Genomic DNA, 18,842 nt, shown 5'->3' with positions numbered 1-18,842 from the left:
GTCCGCAGACCCCCCCATCTGAAAATATTTTGTGCCAGGGACCTCCCATTACAAGATTTGTGTAGTTAAAATGTTTCAAAAATATTCCAAATTATTATTATTAATATTTTTTTGCTGATCTACAAGCTCACAACATGCCACATCGGGACGCATTGTGAGCTTGTAGATCTGCTATTTTTCAAATAGCCAATGTATTTAGGTTTAAAAGTGGTTAAACTGCTAAGTCGCTTCTTTTGGGCTTGTTTTTTCTCTCGCAAAATATGGCAACACTGGCTGCTCGTGGGTATTTTTTGTCTCGTGTTGTGTGGGAGTGACTGTCTGTCTGGGGCCTGTTGTCCCCTTTGGCTAAATGAAAGAAGAAATAGTGCCTCCATACCATGTGCCAAAACAGTTTAACAGTGACAACGTTTTCCATCCCACATGTCTCCATCGAGGCAAGTTGGCATGAATTTAAAGCACAAAAAAAAAGAAGAGAGAAATATCCCTATGGAAACACATGGACCCCAATGGAAACAAGCCATAGGGCTTTCTTGGGTTTTAATCCTTTTAGCAGACCTTGTATTGAGCTGTACTTTCTGTACTTCTGTACCCCCCCCCCCCCACACACACACACACACACACACACAGGTGCTCTGTTTCCTAAACAATTAGCACGATATGTAAAATGATGATGTTTTGGTATTATCAGTGATACAGGATTAAAAAATAATCTCTGTCAGTGGCATTCAGCCCGATGGAAATAATACGATACAAATTCACAATTCGCCATTTCCTGGTTTTACACAGAGAATAGAAGTGTTCAGATATTTGCTTGGAAAATGTGCAAAATATTCGAAGCTTGAAAAAGAGGTATTCGGGACAGGCATTGTATATCGTCTCTCTGTCCGGTGGAAACCTCATATGTCAAAAACTGTTACTTTTCAGGATTCAAATTCAAAAATGGTAAAAGTAGTACTTTTGATGCTATTGTGAGATCAAGTAGGGCATTAATTTAAGAAAAACCTATAGAAAAAAGACTATAGAGATAGGAGGTTTCTGCCCAACAACAACGTTATAGTACGTTATAGTACGCTTGTGTCTCCCATATCTGCTGGGCGAAGTACAACAATGTGCAAACACAGCAGCAAGATTCGTGAGTTGCTGTGATAGGAGAAGGATATCAAACGGAACACAACCACCCTAAAGACTAATCATTGGGTATATTCCGGCACTATACCTGCACCCAGTGATCTTGGTACATAGAAATTGATCTATTGAAGATTCTGACTTTCAAATGTACATATTTTTTGTTTTGATTGTATTGCTGTATTGTTGTATTGTGCTTTCTGCTTTGGCAATGTAAACGTATGTTTTCTCATGCCAATAAAGCCCTTTGAATTGAATTGAAATTGTGTGTGTGTGTGTGTGCGTGTGCGTTCCACTCACACGTCTCCTAGCACCAGGCCGTACACGGTGTGTATGTTCCAGGAGAAGCCGCCCAGCAGCACGATGACCAGAACGATGATGACCAGCGCAGGAAGTCCCCAGCCCAGCAGGAAGTAGAGCAGGTAGCGGCGCTCCGTGTGCTCGTCGTTCATCACCAACACCTGCCAGAAGTTGATGGCCTGGACATGACATGTAAAGGAGAGGACAAGGAGAGGACAGGAGAGGACAGGAGACATAGGAGAGGACAGGAGACATTGGAGAGGACAGGAGAGGACAGGAGACATAGGAGAGGACAGGAGACATTGGAGAGGACAGGAGAGGACAGGAGACATAGGAGAGGACAGGAGACATTGGAGAGGACAGGAGAGGACAGGAGACATTGGAGAGGACAGGAGACATGAGAGACATGGGAGAGTAGGTTAGTTATACAGCACAGAGAAATATGTCAACACAAATGTACATGATAACTTATATGATACACTTTGAGCAGTCATGTCAAGGACCCCCAAAATGTATACATATTTGGCCACGGAGCCCCATCTGAAAATGTTTTATGCCATCGGATAAGAGTTTCAAATTCTGGCTGAACCCGACCCTACCCGACCCGATTAGTCGGACCGAGCCGAGCCTCGGGTTCCGAGAAAACAAAACGTTTTCAACTACCCCTAGCGGCCTAAAGGTAAGGCAGATGGAAATGGCAGTGGATGCGTTGAATGCAGCTCACAGTGAACTTTACTCAGGTATCTAGTTCGTCGCCGTCCGACCTTCCTAGCCTGTGTTATTCCCAGGTTTTTCTGGTTTTCTGACAAAAATTATGATAATTGTTCGGGCCAGGCCCTGTTCGGGCTGGCCCAGTTAGGCCTCAGTTAGGGCCGGGCCTTAATTGTTGAGGCCCGTTGAGAACTCTAATACCTGTGGTAAAGTGTGCATGAGTGCTGATGAAACAAACTCATGTACTGTAACTACACATTTCTAAAGATACACGCACTCACACACGTGCAGGTTACATCACACCTTCAACAGCCGTGTTAATGTTTACTCAGTAATCCAGAGGGCTTTCATAATATGCTCATCCATCTGATACACCTAGTAGTCCTGTTGTTGTTGTTACATAACAAGCAGCTTGCCTCAACAAACACCTGTTGGATGCATACGGCACAGACACAGACACAACGTACAGTATCACTCCATGTCCATATCAGATGGATCAAACAGCAGCACACACACACACACACACACACACACACACACACACACACACACACACACACCCTACCACAACAACAACGGGGCAGGACATCTATTCATCCACATCTCAGCCTGTCTGTCGAGTGCAAAGTGTTCTCTCCTTACGGTGTACCTGTACCTGCTACTCCCTACAGTCTCTGGAGACAGGTGTGTTATCTCCCACAGGTTTTTCAAAATGCTTCCAACCTTCTACTGTAACAGTCTGTCTGTACTCTTGGAAGCTCTGAAAAGGTGTCAACGTCAATAGGCTCTATGCACAGCAGCCATATTGGAAAGAAATTGGGCCTCTTCCATACTTCCTTCACAGGTTTTATCAATGATACTAATTAAGGCTCTGTTCCATTTAGTGTAGCACAGTGGACCCCCATAACTCTGAGAGAGTACAAATGGAACCTAATGGACCCGTATACGGGTCCATTTCATTCCATTTGTACACTCTAGGCCTGACCTCGACTAAGTCGAATAGTCGACTGGTTAGTCGCGGGGGGTCCGAGTCGACTGCGTGTCTCTTAGTCGAATCTAGTTGAGATCTTTTTTTTTTTTTTTTTTTAAGGGCCAAATATGTTTTTAATTGTTTTTTGGCCAAGTCTACACCTGCAACCACACGTAACTTCCACTTTATTCTTCTTATTCCTCGTCTTTGTATTGGTATTGTTTGTGTTGGAGCGCCTCAGTGCGGCTGCAGAGTTCATGTGCAACCTCTTCCAGAGAGGGAGAGACACTAGAAACTCTGCTGGAGAAACAAAACAAACTGTGTAAAAAAAATGTTTTTTTTATTTATTTATTTTTTAATTAGTCGACTGCCAGTCGACTATTGGCAATTAGTCGCCAATTAGATTCGACTAAACAAATCCTTAGTCGGGGACAGGCCTAGTACACTCTCAGAGTTACACACCCGTAAGGGGCCATTTGAAACCCCCTCAAGGAGCCATGAGGGTCCCTGGAACACACTTTGAGACCTACTGGTGTGGCAGAGTGTTTCCAGTGAGCCAACATGCACAATATCAGCACCCTGACTCTGTTTGACCAGAATGGAAGAGAGCCTTCATTAGTATCATTGGTAACACCTGTGCAGGAAGTATGGAAGAGGCCCAATTTCTTTCCAATATGGCTGCTGTGCATAGAGCCTATTCCCCCACTTCCATTATAGCAGTGTTTCTCAAACTTTTTCATGTCAAGGACCACCCAAAATGATATGTATTTGGCCCGCGGACCCCCCTCCCCCATCTGAAAAGGTTTTGTGCCAGGAATGGGTTAACATCAATGTTGCCAGCAGGTGAACATTGCCACGGTCACTCGCTTTAATGATTTTGGCCTTTTGGAAAAAAGCAAAACAGCAAAAGGTCGTGGAGGATTTCCTCTTTGCTCGACCCTAGAGAGCCAAGCGTTCAACAGAAAGAAGAGCACCTGATAAATGCTACAGAGACTGATGAATCTACAAGCTCTTTTAGACCAGCTATTTTCACTATTTTATTTTATTCAAAACAAATAATAAACAAAGGAACGGTTTTGGACATACAAGTAGAGATGTCCGATAATATCGCCCCCTGATATTATCGTCCGATTTATTTATTAGACTGCTGTAGGTGAGAATGTTTACACTTGGAAAGCCTTGTTGTATAAATGAATGCATCCAGTGGGGCATCACAATAAAATGTGATAATGTGTGTTAACCCATTTAGACCTATGGGTTAATTCCACGAAAGGAGATGATATGTGATGTTGTTACCTGACATTAGTTTAGGTGAAAAAATCGATATCGGTTGATATCAGAATCGGAAATTAAAGGAGTAGTTCACCCAAAAAATGACTTATTTTCTATCAATTGCACACCCCATGAAGCCTTGAATCCATGGATTTATTTGTGTTTTTGTCGCATTCCTAAGCTAATAATTTGATTCCTGTCTCCTACCGGCTAATGTATCCGGTAGGAGACACAAAGTAGATTCTTTGTGTCTCCTACCGGAAATACACCCGGGCATCAAATTATTGGCTTAGGAATGCGACAAAAAACAAAATAAATCTATGTATTCAAGGCTTCATGGGGTGTGCAATTGATAGAAAATAAATCATTTTTTGGGTGAACTCCTCCTTTAAGAGTTCGACAATATCGGAAAATCAGATATCGGAAAAAAAAGCCAATATCGGACATCCCTACATAAAGGTTTCTACCCGACAGAGACTGAATATCTTGTCCTTTCATGTTCCATTGTTCTAAAGGATAATACACACACAGACACAGGCCATCTACTCCAGTCCTGTCATGGAGTGAAGTAAAGTAAATCTATAATGCTAATGATGCTTCCTCCATGTGTTTGCATAACATACAGCTCCCTGTGACACTGTCACTGTAGGATTCAATGGAAAGTGGCAGATACACTGATGTAGTGACATAAGGTACAGTGACCTGTCCCTGACCTGACAGCCCCATATATACACGGACACACACACTCGCACGCACGCACAGACATTACTTTTTGTTTTACTCGGTTCCACAGATAAATATTCGGATAAATAGTAGATCTACAAGCTTGTACTGTAGATCTGCTATTTTCCTAATTTTCGCCTCTTTCTCATATTATTTGCCAATTTAGCCAATGTTTGACCAGTTTTTATTGTATAGTTTGTTGATTACTTTTGATGCAGTGATGGTCTTTTTCTTTTCTTTCTTTTTGTGGTCTAAAAAGGGCTTAAATTGTACTTCACTGTCATCTGGGGACCACCCCAAAATCATGTCGGGACCACAGGTTGAGACCACTGGTCTATGTAGTGTAAGTAGAGCAGTGGAGCAGGGTGGTGATGCAGCAAGGTCATTGTGTTGTTATATAACACTGTGCAGAGTCCAGCCATTTAGTTAGTCAGCACACGGCTACTTGTTGTTGTGCTAATTCAATTATGCCATTTTTCGATGGCATTCTTTCAGGCACGCACGCACGCACACCGCACACGCACACACGCACACACACACTGACACTTCAAAGTTACTGACCCAAACTTTCCATAGGACCTGAGAGATATGCTGGCGCCCATCTGGATTGGCACTTAGCTAAAAGCAGCTACAGTACCTGATATCAGTGTGTGTGTGTGTGTGTGTGTGTGTGTGTGTGTGTGTGTGTGTGTGTGTGTGTGTGTGTGTGTGTGTGTGTGTGTGTGTGTGTGTGTGTGTGTGTGTGTGTGTGTGTGTGTGTGTGTGTGTGTGTGTGTGTGTGTGTGTGCATGTCTGTGTCCAGAGAGGGGTTTTAATGTGACACACAATATCATGGTCAGCAACTATGACTGTTGACTGCCGGCAGAACAATGTCAGTGAGTGAGTGAGTGAGTGAGTGAGTGAGTGAGTGAGTGAGTGAGTGAGTGAGTGAGTGGGCAATTAAACACATGAACCCTAGCATACCCCTATTCTAGGCATCATGTCATAATATAACAGGCCAACAAGCATCAAAAATAGGCTCACAAAAGCATCGTGTTGTGACACTTTGTCCCAAGTTGGGGGAAAAAAATAAAATAGAGAAAGCAGACATGAGAAAAGCCTTAATCACAGCTTATTAATGCACTTAAAACATTCTATTAAGTCTATTTTTGTCCGAGGCTATTAGGTTTATTTTCCCTCCTGTCTTGAATTCCTTCTTGGAATCACAGTGTTTGCAGTTTGACCACCACTAGAAATCACCTCAGCAGAAACATTACCATGTGTGTCTACGTCAGAAAAGAAAACCTTTAATCTCTGTGCCAATCCTCCAAATTCTACCACTTTGTTAGCCACGCAAACCCCCTCAACCCCTCAACAATTGATTAAAGGGATAGTTCACCCAGTGATAGTTTTTTCTATCAATTAGTCACCCCATGGAGACTTGAATTCATGGATATCTTTTAGTTTTTGTCGCATTCCTAAGCCAATAATTTCATGACCAGCGACCGGTAGGCAGCGGTTCCGATAGGAGACACAAAGGAGACTTTGTGTCTCCTACCGGAACCGCTGCCGGTCATCAAATCATTGGCTTAGGAATGTGACAAAAACAAAAACTAATATTTTTTCAAAAATGTACGCTTATAAATTGTGTTAGGCCATGTCTCAATCTGCAATTTGTCTGACAGCGGGAAAGGAGCCCTCCCCCCACACACTAGTTCACTAAACCAGTGGTTTCCAAACTGGCGGTCGGGACCCCCAGGGCAGTCCCCAGATGATTGGCTTAATGTGCAACATTGTTTTCTTACTCAACAGTAAACAAACCACAACGCCTCACATTGTTGTGAGCATGTAGATCGGCTATCTGTGGAACCGAGTCAAAGAAAATGTAATGGCTCAACTCCTACAATTCCAAGTGCTTGTCAGGGTGGGGGGGGGGGGGGGTCCCCAGTTCAAATATGATTATTTTGAGGGGGTCACGGCCTGAAACGTCTGGGAACCCTTGTCCTAAACCACTACCACAATTATATAAAATTATGTTTTTGCTGGTATTATGGTTCTAAACCTATGTTCCTGCTGTTCTACATGCTGCCAACCAGTTGAAGGAATAGCAGATTGAGGCTTTAACCTTTGGTTTTATGCTACTGTATGTCCATGACCATTATGAGTTTATGGAAAATGCTTTTTGAACATGTATTGTGTAGCTATTGTTTGATAATTCTAATACTCTCTGATCTCAAAATAACTTCAATTATTGAATTATTTTCTGCAGGGCGTGACTTTACCATGCCAATTGGGTTTTCTCAAAAGTGGGGTCCGGGGACCCCCAGGGGTCCTTGAAGGGGTTACATGGGATTCCCCATGATAAATCATTCCTAGGTACCAAATGGACCCGTATCGCAAATGAGTGTGCAAATGAGTGTGCAAATGAGTGTGCAAATGGAACCAAATGGGTCCATTTGGTTCCATTTGCACACTCTTGGAGTTATGAGAAAAAACTAATTGAGAACCATTATGCCTGATTTATACTTGCTTGTGTGCTGTGTCACACACCCCCAAAAAATGCAGATCTACAAGCTCAGATTACCTCACCGGCACGCAACCAAGTCATCACACATGACTGAAATCAGTCGTGATGGCGACAGAGAACTTTTAATCCATGTCCCCTTTAGGCCTCAAAGCGTTTATCCTTTAAGACATCTAAGAGGTTACGTTAGCACAGAAACCACTGGGACATGAAACAATGAAATCCAGAAGGTGAACGCTGTACTGTACTGTACTGTACTGTACTGTACTGTACTGTACTGTACTGTACTGTACTGTACTGTACTGTACTGTACTGTACTGTACTGTAGGGAGCATGTCTCTGTCCCCTTTATGACTTATGAAGGGCTTATCTTGTAGTGCCAGGAGTCATTGTGTCCGCTACGGCAAACAGCAATTATATTATCCTGTAAAACACCCACTAACGGTTAATGGTTACTAACAGTGGTGGAAAGTACGTAAGTACATACAGTACAGTATATCCTTTCTGTAGAGGGAAGGCAGGAAGGAGTAGGGAGGGTTTATTTAGGGTTAACTGTCCTTAGGACACCTAACATTCAATTATTGACTATACTGTATATTGTACTGTGTTTAAAAGGTGGTGCTCAGCTGCTACAGTACATAATATGGCCGTTAAATGACCCTGTTACGTAGATGTGGATAATGTCAATAATCTATAAATCAATATCACTGTTCTGGAGGTTAAAGCAGGACAGCACAAGGCTATAGATAGTGCCTATGAGAAACCCTAAACCCTTTGTGGTTTTTCTATTATTCAAGGGCTGATTTCAACCTAAATCCCACTATGCTGAGGTGAGACCAATGATATAGTGTGGTAAATGATACCTTATGACTTCTTTGTGTTTCTCTGCGGAATGTTGACGTTGCCAACGGTTTGACGTGAGACGTGCCATTTACCCGTCCTCTAGCATAATCGTTGCTGTCGGGGCAGAAACCTCTTATTTCCATAATTTAACTTTTAAATAAATTAATGCCCTACTATGCGACACGTTCTGAGCTTGTAGATCTGCCATTTTTGAATTTGAATGCTGAAAAGTAACAGTTTTGGACATATGCGGTTTCCACCTGACAGCAACGTTATGTAATGTGTATGACATGTGTATGGGTGCATGGCGTCACAGCGCTTTGTGAGCGACGTATGCGATGCTACGCGTTGCAAGCTTGTACATTTTGATTAGTTCTATTAACCGTTGCATCCCTACTTTCCTCTCTCTCGCTCCCTACATTCCTAAATGTCCTAAAAGTCTAAATAGTTATTTACAACAGCGGTTGCCAAACTGTGGCTCGGGTCCCCAAATGATGTTGAGGGGGGGGTCCAGATGATTAGCTTAATGTGCAACAATGTTTTCTCACTCAACAGCAAACAAACCAACATACAGTATAAGTGTATACAGGGTATATGCACATTTCTAAAGTTACAATTTATGGGCTTTTAAGACCTGTTTAATACCTCTGAAATGAAAATAATAATATGATCATTACTGTGTCATAATTAATCAACAAACTATACTATAAAAATGGTCCAACATTGACCAAATTGTCAAATATTACCTAAGAAAGATTTTCACAATCTGTGGAACCGAGGCAAACTAAATGTAATGCCTCAACCGGCTCCTACAATTCCAAGTGCTTGTCAGGGTGGGGGGTTCCCAGTTCAAGTATGATTATTTTGGGGGGATCTGTGCCTGAAAAGATTGAGAACCACTGCTATAAACTACAGGTCGATGAGGAGGAGAGCACATTAGCTGTGCATGAGGGGAGTGATCAGCTGTTAGGTATTCCCCCATAGAGTCAGTGTTCTCTCCTCCTCCACACGCTGACGTTGAACTCCTGCCTATATAGTTCACTGCATTCCTGCATCCATCAGCAGGTCACAAGTCATCTATAATACACTCCCCTGGGGATTAAAACTGACTTGGACTGGAATTTCTCTGCCAGCTAAAAGAAGAAAAAACTAGAAACACCACGTCGTGCCTCCACCAATAACCCTGTTGTCCTTTACATCCGTGCCCTCAGACTCATATCGTCTCTATTCGGGTGGAAACCTCATACTGTATGTCCAAAACTTTTACTTTTCAGAATTCAAATTCAAAACTAGCAAAAGTATCAGATCGACAAGCTCGAAACGCATGCGCGACGAGGTTGTGGACCTGCTACTTTTTATTTGTTTTTGTGTGATGCTGTAGTATGATCAAGTAGGGCGTTCATTTATGTAAAAAACTCCATTAGAATATGGAGGTAAGAGGTTTCTGCCCCGTCAACAGCGATATCAAACTGGGGATCCTTCCAATGAAAGCGGTTGAGAATCACTGATCTATAGGCAATTTTAATATAGCACAGTCTGTGCTATATTAAAATTGCCTATAGATCAGTGATTGCCTATAGATACGTATATTGTACATATACAGTATACAATACATATATAATCATATTTATATCTAACCCTACCAACAAAATATGACAAGTTTGCGGCTGCAGCCCCCAGACTCTGGAATAGTCTACCTCCCCACTTCAGATCTGACCAACTGGGGTTTTCAAAGCCCTACTTAAAACCCATCTGTTTTCCCTGGCTTTTAACTGCATTTGAGTTTACCTCATTTGTTTTTAACTTTGAACCTTTTGCTACGTGTTAATGCATATTATCTGTTGATGTGTTTCATTTGTTTTGATGCTTTGAATTGTTCTCGTTTTAACCATGTACAGCTCGGCTGTTGTAAACGTGCTATATGAATAAAGTTTGATTTGATTTGAAGAAAACAAAGGAGAGAAAGAGGAGAAGAAAGTGTTGAGGTCATGTAGGTGTGTGTTACCTCAGGTTGACTGCAGGGCAGAAGCTTTTAGTTAACAAACAAAACTGTAGTCTGACTCACTGAGTCTCTCGCACACACCCACACACGCGTGCGCACACACACATCGTGCACATACACACAAGCACGCACATACACAAGCACACACACACACACACACAAGCACACACACACACACACACACACACACACACACACACACACACACACACACACACACACACACACACACACACACACACACACACACACACACACACACACACACACACACACACACACACACACACACACACACACACACAGTATTACAGTACGTGGCTGTGTAAAAGATAAATTCAGGGGATCTGGTTTGTTTGGCTGTGCAGGGCGATGAATGAAGCAATCTGTGTTGTTATGTTAGTTGATGTGAATCACATTTCAGGAAACATTATATTTATCTACTCTTTCTTCTCAGTTCCTCCCCTGTGGCCCCTGGCTGTGTTGATCATGTTTTCTTGAGGGGGGGGGGGGGGGGGGAGTGTGTGCGTGCCTCTGGTCAAAGAAAGGGAACAATCCGGGCTAGCATAAAATAGGGATTAACTGGTTAATGTATGTCAAGGAGGGCTAGGGATAAAATGTACCAGACCAGGGGTCAAAGGTCATATCACAGAGCCCCTCTGGTACCTCACCTCTACACCACCCCCCTTTCCCTCTAATGAAAGCCTGGCTCACTCACACACACACACACACACACACACACACACACACACACACACACACACACACACACACACACACACACACACACACACACACACACACACACACACACACACACACACACACACACACACACACACACACACACACACACATGTAGGGCATGGTGGCGGTTTCACTACATATTACATAAAATAATGACGCCTTACATAAGAACAAAAAACCCTGCTTATGCGAAGTCATGGAGAAAATACCGGAAGGAGTGTGTGGAGGCCGTGACTTACTTACAGCTGACCTTCATTAAGAAATACCTTTGCGTTTGATGTAGGAGAACAATTATGTTCTTTGTGAAAAATCCAACGATGGTCAAAAAGAAGAAATTGGACCAAGACCCCAACAAACAAAACTCCTCCCTTTGAAATATGAATTATTTCAAGAAACTCCCCACAATTAAAAATGTAACGACATCTTTCCTATATTAAAATTGCCTTTTGGGTGGACAGTGGATGGTGGGTCTGTGGCCGGGGTGGGCGTCACAAACCTAACATATATGCAGACCACTTTAACACATTGCGTGCCAATCGCTTAGTTCTACGTGAACCTAAATAATTGCGCAGCGTGCCAGTCGCATAGTTCTACGCGAAGTGGTATTTATTTAAATTTTCTTCGCAGTGACACATTTCATTGTAGGCCTCCCTCGCAGTGACACATTTCATTGTAGGCCTCCCTCGCAGTGACACATTTCATTGTAGCACACCGGAAACGGAAATGTCAATCGAAGATTTTCGTTCCCATCCGCCGCCGCTCTAAAGCTTCGACTAATCCGCCATTATCTCGGTTGTTGTTTTTCTCCGCGCTGAACGCTGTTTAATAGAAACTGCGACTACTGCAAAATGGACGATCGCCAATTGAAACGGTCTTCTCTGGGCCACTCACACAGCTACCCTGTGTGTGTACAAACAGTTGAACGCGCGATCGTAAGGTATTTAGCGAGGTCTGTGGCGACGTGAAAAAAACAAAAAAACAACAATAAATCGCTGGCACTGGTGAGTACATTATTATATTAAACTCTGGCGTGGAATGTGTTAAACTAGATTTCCCCTCCGCCAATTTTGTTTTATACGTTGGCTATTAAAATGTTTGCAGATCTACATGGTCACAACCATAGAGTTATAAAAGAACTAGAGCGGGTACCAGAAATCTCCACCAATTCATTTCATTTAAAGGTAGGGTAAGTGATTTTCTTTGGTTACAATAAGTGTTAAATACTGTAGATCCATATTCTGATAGTTAGTACTCATTGCTATAGAGTGTTTGTTCAGTAACAGGAGTCTCCATGTATTTCCAGCTCTTTATTAAACAGAAAATGCATTTTCAGGTCGGGATACCAATTTGATCCAATCAGGATAGAGATTAAAAGAGTGAAATTGGAAGTGATGACACAAATAAATGAGCAGACACAATCGGAACTGGAACACTATAAAAATTAAGATGATAAATGGGAGCTGGAGAGACAGGGAGACTCGTGTGACTGAACAAATACTCTATGCAATGATTACTATCAGAATATAGAGCTTTAATCTTTTAACAAAAAACGTTTTGTTTTAACCAAAAAATATCACTTACCGTACCCTACCTTTAACTGATTCTCTGCCAATGACGTGTTTGACGTTTTTTTTTTTACTATAAGACGCCAGGTCAACAAATGAACCTGACAGCTGTCTAAATAACATGCTATCTAAATAACATTTTAAGGCTTTTCAAGGCTAGGTCAAGTGCTACGGGCTAAGGTGGAGTCTGAAGTCTTCAGATTACGGTGGAAGATTGGGAGTTGAGTCTGCAATTCTAACTGCAATGGGGAGTTTGTTCCACAGTTTGGGAGCCAGAAGGGAGAAGAGTCTGGGACGCGTGTAGCCTGGCATTGGCCAGACTGATAACGTGGATTCACTCTCACGTTCTTCCCCGGTATCAGTCTGGACTTCAGCCCATAAGGAGCGAGTATGAGAAATCAGAAAATGATTTTGATGTTTTTCACTGTTGTACGGACAGCAGTTGAAACGCAGTCACTGATTGGCCGATCATTTTCTGATTTCTCATACTCGCTCGCTATGGGCCGAAGTCGTGACTGATACCGGGGAGGAACGAGAGAGTGAATCCACGTTATCAGTCTGGCCAATGCCAGGCTAGGACGCGTGGAGCGTTGTCCCGGATGTTTTAGGGAAGGTTCTGACGGCTTCCCTGTGTTAGCTGAAAAATGGATCAAACTAGGGGTCCTTGAGATAATAAAAAAAATAAGGGTTTAGTATATCACTGCCTTGGACAGTACGTGTGACAGAGAGTTGGAGTGAGTTTCGGACTCACTTGTGTTACCATTCATCTGTAAGGTCCATTGTGTGTGAGAGACAGAGAGAGGGAGGCCTCAGTGAATGGAACTCATTGTCCAGGCTTACAGACAGACAGGGCGGGCAGGCCGGACACACCACACACACACACACACACACACACACACACACACACACACACACACACACACACACACACACACACACACACACACACACACACACACACACACACACACACACACACACACACACACACACACACACACACACACAGATGGAGGAGGAACAACCTGACTCCTCTCCTAACTGGAACACAGATACATGCTTCAGCACCTTTTGTGCTTATGATCTATTCACTGTAGCTTGGAAAACATATCACGTCTCTCTGTGACTGACTGTGTGGTGCAATGGAAGCCATGGTTTCTCACTCATGTCGCAAAAATACAAATACATACATTTCAGATGTTTCACATACAAACAAAAAAAGTTAGTTATTTTACACATAATAGAACATATTTTTTTTACCTTTATTTATACAGGAGAAAATCCCATTGAGATACAAGATCTCTTTTACGAGGGAGACCTGTATTTTACTTTGGTACTGGCATTTCTTTTTTTTGTAACACAGGCTAGGACGAACGGCGAACGAACTGGATACCTGAGTAAAGTTCACTTTGAGCTGCATCCAACGCATCAACTGCCATTTCCGTTGGCCTTACCGTTCAGCCGCTAGGGGCAGTTGAAATTTCGTTTTAGGGGGTAATCGATCTTTCTTCTTTTTTCTTTCACGGAACCCGAGAAGCGGCCCGACTAATTAGCATACATTTTCAGCCCGGCTGGACCGGAAAACGTTAGGTAGGGTCGGGTTCGGGCAAAATGAGAACTCTAATACTTATTACTTACTATACTTACTTACTAACTATATTATATGCAAATGGTGAAAACCAGCCATTTTCCACGGGCGATCGCTCTAAAATGGCGGCTCGCGGTAGAAATGTTATTGTTCCAGTCGATAGACGGACCCCCTACCCCATCGCCCAGACATCTTTTGTTTACATCCGGGTCATCGTTGTGGCTTCTGCAGCTGTCTAAACATCGCCAAGACACGGTAAAAACGCTGGCACTCTGAGGATGATTTGGATGATAATACATGGCACTCAATGTGTTAATGGTTTTGGAGAAATGCCTTTTTCTCTGCTTACTTGTTTTCTTCTGCATTTTTGACGAGAACAGGCTATATTCAACTGCCAATGACTAGGGAACGGAGGGTCGCGATGACATTTTAAGCAAAATATTCTGTGACTAGTTGAAAGGTAAAGAAAAACGATGAAATCGCTGGCAGGGGCTGATTTATTTATTTATTTACTCTGGCAGTATGGGTTAAGTGGCTAAAAGCCCTTCTTACCTGTATGAGCATCCAGGAGAACTGGCTGAGGTGGAAGTAGTGAGACAGGAGCGCCAACGCAGCACAGCTGTCGTCTGAGAACACGCTGCCACGGAACGCAGACACCAGGAAGCAGATCTATAGGAAGAGACATTTTAATACAATAATTAATCATTTATAATCCCACTCATTTGGTGTATTTTTGTCACTGAACATTTGCATAATCGTCTCTGTCGAGTGTGGAAACCTCATATGTCCAAAACTGGTACTCAAATTCCAAATTCCAAAACAAAAATAGCAAAAAGTAGCAGATCTACAAGCTCAAAACGCGTCACTTCACATCGCGTTTCGAGCTTGTAGATCTTAGTGTCTTGCTCAGGGACACTTTGACACATTAGGCTGGGCGAACCGGAGGGATCAAATCAGGACCTTCTGATTCTCAGACCCACTCAGCTATAGCCGGCCCCCCAAAATGTACACAGCACAGTAGAGAGTTATATTTCCTCAGTATAAGGCTGATTGAGTTGAGAGAGATACTCCAATTGCACACTCATTCATTTGCTTTATAACGAGTCAGCACAATATAATTCACTACTTTTGAAACAAGATACATACAGTATATGACTATGACGCACGCACGCACGCACGCACGCACGCACACAAACACACAGGGGACAAAGGACATTAACATTTTAGGATGTTGATTTTATGAGTGCTATTTTTATCAAAAGCCAAAAATAGACTGTGTGCTCGTAGATCCCCAAACCTAAGCTCTAACACACCCCCCCCCACACACACACACACACACACACACACACACACACACACACACACACACACACACACACACACACACACACACACACACACACACACACACACACACACACACACACACACACACACACACACAGGTGCTTGGCTGCTGTGCTGCCTCAGCAGGTCAGTCTACAGCACCTCGTCTCTGTCGGATTGAAACCTCATATGTCCAAATCCATTACTTTTCGGGATTCAAATTCAAAAGCATCAAAAGTAGCAGATCTACAAGCTCGAAAGGGCTTGTAGATCTGCTACTTTTGATGCTTTTATGTGACGCTGTAGTATGATCAAGTAGGGCGTTAATTTTACGTAAACACAAAAAGTTAGAATATGGAGATAAGAGGTTTCTGGTCTGCTGACAGCAACGATATAGGAGATGATTTATGAGCGGTGGTGAGTCCATGCATTCTTTAACAGCTGACAGGAGGCTGTAGGCTCCGCCTCCATGGAGGAGACAACGATGACGGCCTCCTGAGAGAACCTGTTACATCACAATGCAGCAAAACAACAACAACAACTACACAGAACAACAGAAACCACGCTGATCAATGTTCCTGCAGCCCCGGGGCGCGTGTGTGTGTGTGTGTGTGTGTGTGTGTGTGTGTGTGTGTGTGTGTGTGTGTGTGTGTGTGTGTGTGTGTGTGTGTGTGTGTGTCAACCTAAAGGGCACGGCAGAATTACACTGCGGAACAAAAGCGCATGACGTGAGGCTGTGAGTAAGCAAGGGAGAGAGAGAGGAGAAAGAGAAAGAGAAACGTAACAAAGAGAGAGAAAAGAGACAGAAAAAGAGAGCATGGGAAAAAATGTAATCTTTTTGTTTTTATGAAAGTTAAAGTGTTTTGTGGCTTTCATAAATATTGAACCAATTCTGCTATGCCAAATCTGTCAGCAGCACCATTGCCCTAAACATGTAGTGTTGTTGTTAGTGAGAATTGAATTAAAGAAAAGGCTGCACACTCGTAGCCACAATGCAGGTATTTATTTAAATGAAAAAACAACGTTTTGACCTGGGAAGGTCTTCTTCAGGGAATGACTGATTGATTCCCGGCAGAAGACCTTTCCAGGTCAAAACGTTGGGTTTTTCATTTAAATAAATCCTGCATCGTGGCTAGAATGGCTATGAGTGTGCAGCCTTTTCTTTACTTTTATACTTATTTACCAAGGTCATGCAGCACCTCACCAATACAGGCGTGTACGCCCTCCTCCCGTTTGTTTGGTTTTTAGTGGGAATAAACACAGACAAGAGCCGGGAGGAAGTGGACTAAGAAAGGGGAGGAGCCAAATGGAGAGAGAGGGGGGAGAGGGGTGGTAGGCGACTGAATGGAGGCCAAGATTGAATGAGTAACATTGGCAGGGTGGGCGGGGAGGGAGGACAGTCAGTAGAAAACCCATGAGGCCATGAGGCTGAAAATACTGCAGTCTCCATCAGAGCTTCATTAACCTGTGGTGCTACAGTACACAGAGGGACATGGCACTGTGCCAGCATGAACGGCCGTGGTCAGCGGGCTTACGTAAACTCCAGCCCTTCTGTGTGCCCGCCCTGGGCTGGCACAGGCTCCTAACCTCCACCCCTCCATGCCCGCCCTGGGGCTGGCATGCACCACAGCCCCAGAGAATCCCCCACAGACAGGACAGACAGCGGGGGCCGAGAGAAGAGGATGGAATGGCGGTGATGAGGGAGAGATAAAGGAATAATAGGGGCCATTAACAAGAAAGGAGACAGGCGAACAGTGCAACTAGACTTGTTTTACAAGACATATGGGGGGAACGGCCAAAGTGTTGTTTGTTTAACCACTTAAACTTAGTTGACCGGGGAACACCCAGGGTTCTGTAAGTAGGTCCAAAGTGTCTAACTGAAATTGGTCAACAACACCCAGTCATACTGTATGTCCATAATCTAAATCTCTCTGTGACCCAGTGGTGGAAAAAGTACTCAAATATCAATACTGCAATTTAGAAATACTCTGTTACAAGTGCAAGTTTGGTATTCAAAATGTACCCGTACGAAAATTTTAAGTACTCATTATGCACAATATCCCATTTCACAAGTTTTCAAGTGCATAAAATGTATTAAACATATTTGAAAATAGCAGATCTACAAGCTCACAACGCGTTGTGAGCTTGTAGATCAGTGTAGATTAGAACTTGTAGCAGTGTGTGTGCTCAGTATACAATTTACAATTTTACAATTTAGGCATTTAGCAGACATTCGTAATCCAAAGCGATTTACAGTAAGCAAGGACAACACAAGGTAAGTATCAGCTATTATAGGAAGCCGCTCAATTTGGAGGAGGCGTTGTTTCCTCTATCCATGATTTATGTCCGCTGTGTGTCTGACAAGTATGTCAACTATATTGTACGTGACAATGTTCTGCAGTCTAGACACTTTGAAACTGGCTGTTTTCCTATTGTCTGACTGCACTCAGTGCACTGGCAGTGTTTATGTCCTTAGTACAAGGCAGTCCTGTGTTTCAGTTTTTTTATGTGGACACAAATAAATATTTCAAGTGTGTGTGCGCGCGTGTGTGTGTGTGTGTGTGTGAGTGTGTGTGTGTGTGTGTGTGTGTGTGTGTGTGTGCCCGTGCGTGTGTGTGTGTGCCCGTGCGTGTGTGTGGGCCTGTGAGTGCGTGCATGCGTGCGGCTTTGATTGTGTGCAAGTGATTTTATGTGTGGTTAGTTTTGAATCGAACAACCCGACAGGTCTGCCTCCTCTGGTGAAAAGTGAGTCATCCATGCCTCCCACCCTCAACGGCTCTGTTGGACGCGGATGGAGGAGAGAAAGAGAACAAACGAAAGAGACAGAGAGAGAGAGAGACAGGAGAAAAAGAAAGGGAACAAATGTGTTAGGCAGAGGGAAAGAGAATGATCGAGAGAGCAAAAAAAAAGAGAGAAAGGGAAAGTGAGAACTGCCATATTGTTGAGTGGGACAGATACAAAATGTCTATATCGTTTCTGTCGGCATAGAAACCTCATTATGTCCAAAACTGTGGCTCCAAAACTTTTTCAGATGGGGGGTCCGAGGCCAAATACATTTTGGGGGGTCCTTGACATGAAAAAGTTGAGAACCACTGCCCTATACTCAATATTATGCTGTGTTCACAATGGAAGCCACTGACATGAAGATACAAAGTAACACCTGACGT

At 43.2% G+C, this 18,842-nt stretch overlaps 1 protein-coding gene across 1 annotated transcript in view; it reads right to left on the bottom strand.

The window, feature by feature from the left end:
- The window catches only part of adgrv1 (adhesion G protein-coupled receptor V1), a gene marked incomplete at its 5' end in the record, with an annotated part of 266,650 nt that overhangs the window by 69,232 nt on the left and 178,576 nt on the right, over positions 1 to 18,842 (bottom strand). The window contains 2 exons of the mRNA XM_080433472.1: positions 1,426 to 1,604; positions 14,902 to 15,018. Coding sequence (XP_080289598.1) covers positions 1,426 to 1,604; positions 14,902 to 15,018 — 296 coding nt within the window. The remainder of the gene's footprint in view (positions 1 to 1,425; positions 1,605 to 14,901; positions 15,019 to 18,842) is intronic.

Source organism: Gymnoscopelus braueri (genome assembly GCF_963280865.1).
Source record: "Gymnoscopelus braueri genome assembly, chromosome: 7".
Classification (NCBI taxonomy): Eukaryota; Metazoa; Chordata; class Actinopteri; order Myctophiformes; family Myctophidae; genus Gymnoscopelus; species Gymnoscopelus braueri.
The sequence above is the reverse complement of the archived record's forward strand: the minus strand, read 5'-3'. Positions and strand labels throughout refer to the sequence as shown.